The sequence below is a fragment of the Humulus lupulus genome, chromosome 6, assembly GCF_963169125.1.
Source record: "Humulus lupulus chromosome 6, drHumLupu1.1, whole genome shotgun sequence".
Lineage (NCBI taxonomy): Eukaryota > Viridiplantae > Streptophyta > Magnoliopsida > Rosales > Cannabaceae > Humulus > Humulus lupulus.
This window is the reverse complement of record NC_084798.1, coordinates 219,433,270-219,442,389: the sequence shown is the minus strand read 5'-3', so window position 1 is coordinate 219,442,389 and position 9,120 is coordinate 219,433,270. Positions and strand designations below refer to the sequence as shown.

General features: G+C 33.9%; 1 protein-coding gene, 1 long non-coding RNA gene and 1 pseudogene across 2 annotated transcripts; all 3 read left to right on the top strand.

Annotated features, from left to right (window-relative positions):
* The first annotated feature begins 647 nt into the window (after nucleotides 1-647).
* Nucleotides 648-1,754, top strand: LOC133784533 (short integuments 2, mitochondrial-like; annotated as a pseudogene).
* A 4,876-nt stretch (nucleotides 1,755-6,630) lies between these two features.
* Nucleotides 6,631-7,338, top strand: LOC133784532 (uncharacterized). Its single transcript, XR_009871393.1, has 3 exons — nucleotides 6,631-6,968; nucleotides 7,056-7,185; nucleotides 7,272-7,338. It is a non-coding gene; the product is annotated as an uncharacterized LOC133784532 (long non-coding RNA).
* Nucleotides 7,339-7,895: 557 nt separating this feature from the next.
* On the top strand, nucleotides 7,896-8,904 carry LOC133784531 (ubiquitin carboxyl-terminal hydrolase 9-like). Its single transcript, XM_062223837.1, has 3 exons — nucleotides 7,896-8,006; nucleotides 8,103-8,243; nucleotides 8,604-8,904. Exons 1-3 carry the CDS (start codon nucleotides 7,978-7,980, stop codon nucleotides 8,902-8,904), a joined length of 471 nt encoding a protein of 156 aa, XP_062079821.1. The 5' UTR covers nucleotides 7,896-7,977.
* The last annotated feature ends 216 nt before the right edge of the window (nucleotides 8,905-9,120 follow it).

Here is a 9,120-nt window from a genome sequence, read left to right as displayed (position 1 = left end):
TTTATAGTAGAATGTACTGGCATGACCAACGACGAAGTCATAACCCCGGCCCACGAGCTGTGGAAACTATATGTCGATGGCTCATCCAATGAAAATGGATCGGGGGCAGGAATCATTTTGATTACCCCCGCAGGGAGCAGATTTCATTCTGCCTTAAGATTTCACTTCAAAGCATCGAACAATGAGGCCGAATACGAGGCTTTACTGGCAGGGCTTTGTATAGCCGGGGAGCTCACACTACACCAAAGCCCCATTACCATAACACATGATTATAATAGTATTTAAAAAGAGTTATTGTATATGAGACAAATTTAGGCGGCAAGGTAAAAATTTCAGGCGCCAAACCCTAAGTTTTTTCTTCCTTTTCTGTGTACCCATTTCCCCTATACTCATTTCTTCAATCTTTCTTTCTTTCTCTTCCTGGTCTCTCTCGGTCTATCTCTCTCGTACTCTCTCGGTCTTTCCCGTAGACCTATCTCTCTTCTCTTCTCTTTCCACCTTCATTCTTTCACAGTCACTACAACCTCGACTCGGCAGCTGCCACCACCCTTCCTCCAGCTTCGACTAACTCCTAATTTATTCATTTGCCAAACCCGTTCGAATATAGACTTGAGCACTTCACAGTGTTTTCTAGCTAAAACAAAAAGATGGGTGTAAAGAAATTCGCGAAGAAGGGTTTAGGAGAAATGGGGTTCAACGGCGGCAGTGGAGTTATCAATTGGTTCCCTGGTCACAAGGCAGCAGCCTCCTGCGCCATTCGCGATCAACTCAAGCAAGCTGACCTTGTCGTTGAGGTCCGCGACGCTCGAATTCCCCTGTCGTCTGCCAACCAGGACCTTCAATCTCACCTCTCCGCCAAACGACGCGTTATTGCTCTCAATAAGAAGGACCTTGCCAATCCCAATATCATGCCGGTAATCATTTTCATTTTTTATTTATTTATTTATTATCCATTATTGTTATTTCTGTTTATTGGACTTCGTTTCTGTAGAAATGAGTTCGTCATTTTGCATCGTTCCAACAAGATTGTATTCCCATAAATGCACACAGTAAGACTTCTGTTAGGAAGGTAAGTAAGTTTTCTTCAGTTTGTTCTTACTCCTTAATAGTGTTTTGCTTTCGTGTTCTGTTGATTTTAATGGCATGTAATGTATATGCGTGTATGTACCGAAGCTTCTTGAGCTGGTGGAGTTTAAATTGAAGGAAGCGATTTTGAAAGAGCCAACTCTGCTTGTTATGGTTGTTGGGGTTCCTAGTGTTGGAAAATTTGCTTTGATTAATTCCATTCATCAAATTGCGTTGTCTTACTTTCCTGGTAAGATGTGATTAAGATTTTGTCTGGACTGATATTTAAGTTGAACCCAAAAATGATTTTGTTGAGTTTTGTTTACTAAGCGCAAGGGAAGAATAAGAGAGCAACAGTAGGTCCTCTGCCTGATGTTACTCAAGATATTGCTGGTTTCAAGGTGAAGTAGTTTTTGTGTTTGATTTCCTTTCTACTGTCAAGAAAAATTAAGGGTGCATAAACATTCTTTACTCTTAGGATTCATGTTTTGGTTATATGCATTTTAAGATATTTATATCTCCTAATGACAAGTTTTAGATTCTAGTTCCTTGAATTTTATTCAAAACTATTTTGTTTTTTGGGTACAGATTGCTAATCAGCGAGCATATATGTACTGGACACTCCAGGTGTACTGGTTCCAAGTATCCCAGATATAGAGACAGGACTAAAGCTTGCTCTTGCAGGTTAGCCCTCTTTGATTAGTTCTTTTCTGTTTTGTTTTTGTTGTTGTTTTTCTTTAATCTGTTAAATTAAATGTGAACATTTGATGATGTATTTATTGTATGCTGAAACTGTAACAAGTACAAAAACTAGAATTGGTTAATGAATTGGTTAACTAGAATTGGTTAACAAGTACACATTATAAATGGAAATGAATAAGAATATGTTTAACTTTGTCAATAAACTATTTTCTTGTGGAGGAATATCATGGGTTTAGCTTAGACTACATATATTGTGCTACATGTTAATACAGTAGCCTTTAGTTGACTGACCTGGCCAGTAAGCTACATATAGTTTTATATGTATGATACCATATTTGAATTAATATTTTTTTTTCTTCAAACTATTTATGGTGGTTTGCCTGTAAAATGACTTTGTACATCTCTATCACCACCCAAAGGTCTTGTAGGAGACTTAGATTTGGTATTTAAAAAAAAAAAAAAAAAAAAGAATTATTTTAGTCTTGATTAGAGGGTCATTCATTTCAGTTTTTCACGCTATTTCTTAATCAGAAAATACTCTATCCAAATAACCCCTAATCAAATGATTTTGTTGTGTTGTTTATGTTTTTATCTATCTATGTTTTTGCTTCAAATGGTTGAGTTTGGCTTCATGTTGGGGTAACTTGTTCTCTTGATGAATGTGTGCTAGGTATTGATACTAGCCTTGTTTTTCGAATTCAGAGTCGTTGGCACTGCATGAAAGAACAGGGAAGACTAGGATGAGTCTTTCCTCATTCATTGAGCTCTCTCTCTCTTTCTCAAGCTCTCTGTGTTAGCCTTTTTATCTGAGATCAATTTGTTTGTGATTATTTGTCTGAATTTTTTTTATTCAAGTTAGAAGTTCACTAATACTGTAGCATCTTAGTTTTTGCTTCTTGAGTTTTCCTCTATTGATGGTTGAAGTTTGTTATGGTTTCTGTTATGGGCTCGAAAAGTTCTCCATAAATCCCACTTTTTGGTTATAGTAAAGTAGTTCTCTGTAGGTTTCTGTTCTGGTTTTGTGTTGTTATACTAATGAAATTAAGTTGCTCTTAGTGAGTTAATGATTTTTTTTTCAGTGTTTCCTCATCCCATTTTTGCAGTTAAGTGCTTTGTTTGATCATTATCATCATCATCTTGTTCCTAGCCCTTTAGTTCTCTTTACTAATTTTAAGTGCATAGCATATGTGCATGTGAATTTAAGTTTTAGCTTGCGATTTTCATTATCCGGAGGCTCTGTCTTGAAAAACTGTATCTTTCTAACAATTGATTGAAAGAAAACAAAAATTGACATAGGAACGTTTTATTTTTCTTTTTTGTGGAAAATATTGGTATTCTGCTCAAGTATGTATTCACTGCATTAGATGTCAACCGATGGTTCCATAAGTAGTTTTCTACCCTTGAGCCTTTTACATTCCTAAAACTGTGTAGGCTTATCCAGCATTTTGATCCTCAACCAAGGCTATCATGCAATGCATCATTTGTTAGCATCAGATGAATATGCATTTGGATCCCTAGTTTGTATTGTTTCTGCTCTTGCTTTTTAGGGTTGATTTCCTTCATTGTTTTGGCCTTGAGCTCATTGGGTAGTTTACTTCACTGGGTTTTGATTGTATGCAGACACAAATTCTCACTCAAGTAGAAAGTGCTTCTATATTTTACTAATGCTTGTAGTGTGTCATCTATGAGCAGGCCCGTGAAATTTCTGTACAGGGGAAATTGGTAGATCCCCAGGGCAAAAAGAGCAAAGGTTGGTATTTCTTTGGAGTTTTAAAAACTTGAATGATGGTGTGCTCAAATTTGAGTGGCCTATGAAAGTTCCAATGTCATTCTTTTCTACTAAATATGAACAAAAGTAGGTAAATACAACCATTTTGATGCTCATATGCATCAACTTTGTGATCCTGCCATTTCTTCTGTATTGACAAACATTTCATTATCTTTTTAATGAACCAGTTTTATTCAGATAGAAAATATGAAATATAAAGAACACGTTGGTATTTTATACAAAGAAATATAGGCAAACTTTTTAGTAATGTAAATACTATCTTTATTTTATATGTGGGAGGAGTACATTTTAACTGTGCACTTGTCTCCAGACATTAGTTTGCTAAACACAGCTTATTTCTACTATGATTTTTATTTCAACTATGCTTTTAAACATTGTATCTTTGTCGAGAATTTGGTTTGTCATATGCAACAGACATAATGGGTGCATTTTTAATGTTTAGCAAGTTTACGGAAGCTTGATGAGCAGCCTGAATGGTTGAGGGGAGGAAAGCTGTGTGATTATCAACTTCAGGGTCTGAATTTTCTTGTTAATAGGTATGTCATTTTATTTGGAACTATTTTTCCATGATTAAGTGTCACCGTAAAAGTATTATACTTTGGCAGTTATCTGTTTAAAATCTCTTTCTTTTTGCATTTGGCGAAATGATACTAATGTTATTTTAGCTGATGAGATGGGTCTTGGTAAAACTGTTCAGTCAGTATCCATGCTTGGGTTTTTACAGGTGTAAATGTAGTTATTTTGAAAATTTCTTGAAATTTCAGGTCATGAGTTTTATTTAGAGCTAGACTTGAGATCAAGGTTTTGTTTGTTCTCTTTACAGAATGCTCAACATATCCATGAGCCATTTCTTGTTGTTGTACCATTATCCACATTGTCAAACTGGGCAAAAGAATTTAGGAAGTGGCTACCTGAGATGAATATTATTGTATATGTTGGTACTCATGCAAGTCGAGAGGTGAGTTTAAGTTTTTCCATTACATGTATATTGGTATATGTCACATAGATGTTTAATGTAAATATTTTAATATTAGTAACAGTCTACATGCTGCATTATGATTACTTTTTCTATGTCAAAAAGTGCCCATCATAAATGAGGGTTTTTTAATAACTTGGGAGGAGGTCACGGACATGTGACCATTGTCTCTTTTAGTGCTATCATAATTAGTGCCTCATTTTTTCTTAAAAGTTTTCTGTTGGATGCAGGTTTGTTAGCAGTATGAATTCTACAATAACAAAAATGTTGGCAGGCCAATAAAGTTTAATGCACTATTGACTACATATGAAGTAGTTCTGAAAGATAAAGCTGTCCTTTCAAAGATCAAGTGGTGCTATCTGATGGTTGATGAAGCACACAGGTTAAAAAATAGTGAAGCACAGTTGTATACAACACTTTCGGTAGGTTAATCATGGCAATTGGATTTACAACTTCCCATTTTATCTTTCCTTTTCAAGTTTAGTTTGTTACCATTTGCTAGTGCTGTGATTGACAGGAATTTAGCACCAAGAACAAGTTGTTGATTACTGGTACTCCATTACAGAACAGTGTGGAAGAGTTGTGGTAAATAATTTCTCTTTTTCACTAACACAGACATATAAGATTTTGTGTGTTCTGCATTGTTGTTAATTTGCTATACATGCATGTGATTACCCATTTAACAAAACAGTCCAGCTTGTTTGGAGTTTTATGTTTAGAGCTGAGATGGTGCCTGGGAAGTGGGAAGTATGGGAATAATTTTTGTTCTTCTCCCTCCACCAATTGTGATTATGAGCACATATACCAAATCTTTTAGCTGTTGGACGGGTTTAAACTCTGTGCTTAGTAATTCCTTTAATGTTTAAATTTGCAGAAATATTGAATTATTAAATTTGAATTTCTTATGTTCTATTTGATAATTTTTGGCATCTTTAATTATGTGTGGAGAGGTTGAAGCAGCTACAGTTTCTAGATATGCTAAAATTTTGATGTTGGGCAACTGTTTTGTTAGCTGTTATAGTGGAACCATCATCAATTTCATCTGGTGTCTAGATATCATTTTAATAATATATTTCTAAACTACTTCTGTTTCAAGTACTATTCTTTTTTATTCTTACAATGTTGTTGAATCTTCTGTCTTCTCTTGGCTTTTATTACATTTTAGTTATCATAATCATTCTCTGAATTAGCTTCAATTCCCAGATGTTCTTCTTATTTGAATTCTTCAATAAAATTTTGTTATTATAAACAAGAAAATGCATAACATAGTTGTACAATTACAACTTATATTGTGACTGATAATAATCTAGAAAGGAGATTATGGAAATATGGAAATATAGAGTCTGGTATAGGAGCAAGCTATTGAGAAATCTATAGCAAAAACAGGAAGAAATGTAAACAAACTCCTGAAACTAACAGAACCAAAAATCTATATGCTGCATTGATCTTACCTCCATTCCATTTGACAGTTTTTATAGTAAGTATCAATTATTGAGCATGTACTTAGTTCAACTATCTCAATTCAGTTTTTTGAGATGAAATCCAAAAACATATGCTTTGTTTTTGTTTTTGTTTTTCTCATGTTCAGCATTGTCTATGTATTATATTTCTGACTGCTTTCTTGCCTTTTGTTATTATTTTTCAGATTAATCTTGGAATATACATGCAAGACAGTATCTCAGAACTGTCAGTGTTGGTTGACCATTCAGTTGGGGAGCCAGTTTAGTGGATGGTCAGATAAAGCTTATGCTCCACAAGTTTCTATTCTCTTTGATTTTTTTCCAAGATTAATTATTATTCCCTGGTTTAATGCATTTGATTTAATCACCTAGGATTGCTTCCTCATGACTTCGAACAAGCTGCTTTGATTTTGTAGGAGATTACTTCATGATGATTCAAGAGGAGTTGGTGAGGTGTTGAATGAAACAGTTTGTCTTCATGGTAAATGCGAGGGTTTAACTGTAAGTATACCATTTTTCCAACCTCTATTTATAGTTGAGTTGATAATGGTGTCCATGAACAAATTTTCAAATGACACAAGGAGAACTAATATACTCAGGTTCCATACGGATATTCTTTTCTAGGATTTACCTTTTGATCTTTTTGAACCATACATATGTTTATACATATATTTGGTTGTCAATTATGATTATAACTGTATTAATATGTATATATTTTTATTTGAAGAATCAATCATGGTTGGGTTCCCTTATCAACACTATAGTTGGAAATTTGAAACTCTCAATTTCAAATATTCATATCAGATACGAGGACAGTGAAAGGTGTGTAATAGCAAGTTAAATTTTATATTTTGGAATCTTAACATTCTTATTTTCTGTCTGAATTTTAATTTCCTATTCTCTAGCAATCCTGGTCACCCATTTGCAGCAGGTGTGACCTTGGAGAAACTCTTAGCTTCCTTCTGAGTGGGTCCAGGTAGAACCAATATTTAGTTTATTCTTCCAGTTACATATGTTGAGGGCATTTTCAAACTATGAAACTTTGATCATTTATTTGTTTCAGGTTTTTAGATATGGCACTGAAGAAGGCAAACCTGCTGATAGAATTGTCAAACAACACACTTATATTCTGGAACCAATTACAGGAAAATGCAAAGTATATTCTGGATGATGTCATTCTCTGTTTATCAAAGGTTTAATTTCATAATTCAACTATGATTGGATACTTGGAGGCATGTTTTGATTGGCCTTGAAAATTTTTAGTATCTTGTTGTTGCAGGATGGATACAAGGATATGTTAAAACTGGCTGATAACTTTTCTGCCTTTAATCAACGCTTAAAATATGTGCATTTTCGTCCACATGTTTCCGTGAAATCTCATCCTCGTTCTTGGTGGAAGTTTGCTTATAGAGCTGTATCTGACAAAGTGAAGAAGGGAAGGTAACTTCTTTAGGACATGGCTTTGTGTATAATGCAAGATATATTTATATAGAATTAGTCAAAATTGTTAACTCAACGTAGCAGTTAATAGGAACTTTAATTACATTGTTTGGTATTGTTAAGTAGTACATACTACAATATTGTATATCAACTTAACCTTTTAGATTATTTAATGCTGTTTTTGTATCTATGCAATCAAGATATTTCTATTGGCATGTATTGCTTATATTGTATATATTTTATTAGATATAATAGTACTTATTAATTAGCTTGACAATTTTTTTTGCTGCTGAAATTACCTTGACTTAGCATGGCTTAAAATATGTATTTTTGTTTAAAGGTGCATGAAACTTTCTTGCTTATAAATTATGTTCTCATATGTGTGGTGCCACTAACACTCTATTTTGGTTATTGATTATAACTGTGACTATGTTTTACGGCGATGGAAGTGGTCTTCCTATGCTATACACTGTTAGTTTGCTAAAGCAAGGTTGCTGTAAAGATCTTAGTGATCAACTAAGTAATGCTTGTTGCTTGTTGCTTGAATGCTGATGAGATTCTTCTGCTTGCAGAGGTAAATTTGGTTTCCATTGATATCTGCTACAATTTATTTTATTTATTCCCTTAATTTTAGTTCTAGTGGTTGAGTAACTGTAATTTCGATTGCCAGGTTTATGAACATAAGATTTTTCGATATTTGGAAAACCCCTCAGAGCTATTGGCTCCAATTAAGGAGGATGACCACTTATAGACTTTCTAAAAACGTCGTGGGAAGATCCAGAGTTGAAATAATTCATCGACCACATGAAAAGTAAGCTTGCATCCCTATCCTTATGTAATTGGTAAATAGCACTGGTAAATATGTGATGTACAAACTTGTGTTGCCAATCCATCTATTGAAAAATAGCTTTAACTAAGTAATTTCAGAAGGAGATTATAGTATCAATTAAAATAATTATTGGCTACTTGTTCATTAAGAAGTTGAAGTCTATGAATAAAGTTCAAGCGCTCCAAGTCAAGTGTTGACTCGATAATACTGGCTATATTATCTGCTTTTTAGAAATGTGTTTTAATTTTTTGTATCCTAGTCATTTTATGTCTTGGATCATCTACGCAGACTGCTTGTTAGACTTCTGTTGGATTTCCTAACTTAGATAGTTGGATTTTTCAGGTGCCCATCAGACAGTGTTAAGGGTTGTCAGGGAAAGCTTATCGGTACCCCTTTTGTTACTTATTTAAAAGAGCCAATATGTGGAGCCAATGTTGAAGCCGCTGTTACTAGATTGTTGTCACCTTTGATGAGAACGCGTCCTTCAGTTAAGCTCCAGAATGGTAAGGAAAATGGATTTGAAAAAGAGGTTATTGAAGAACCGTCAAACAGCTACAATTCTAAGAACCTGTCAATGGATGATGCAGAAGTAGAGGAAAATCCAGTGAAGCGTTATTTCTGTGTTGAAAGTAGTAAATTTTAGACTCCTTGAATAATTAAAGAATATTTTGTTGTTGATGACATTGTTGCATGTGTTTAAACTAAATTGTGGATTGTTAATTCAATGTAGAATGTTCTTACTTTTTGTTATTTGAAAATCAAGTTCACTTGATGATGCTAGTATATATTAGAAAGCTAATTTTAATTATATAAAAAAAATTAAAATATAATAGAATAAATTAGTGTAATATAAATAAAA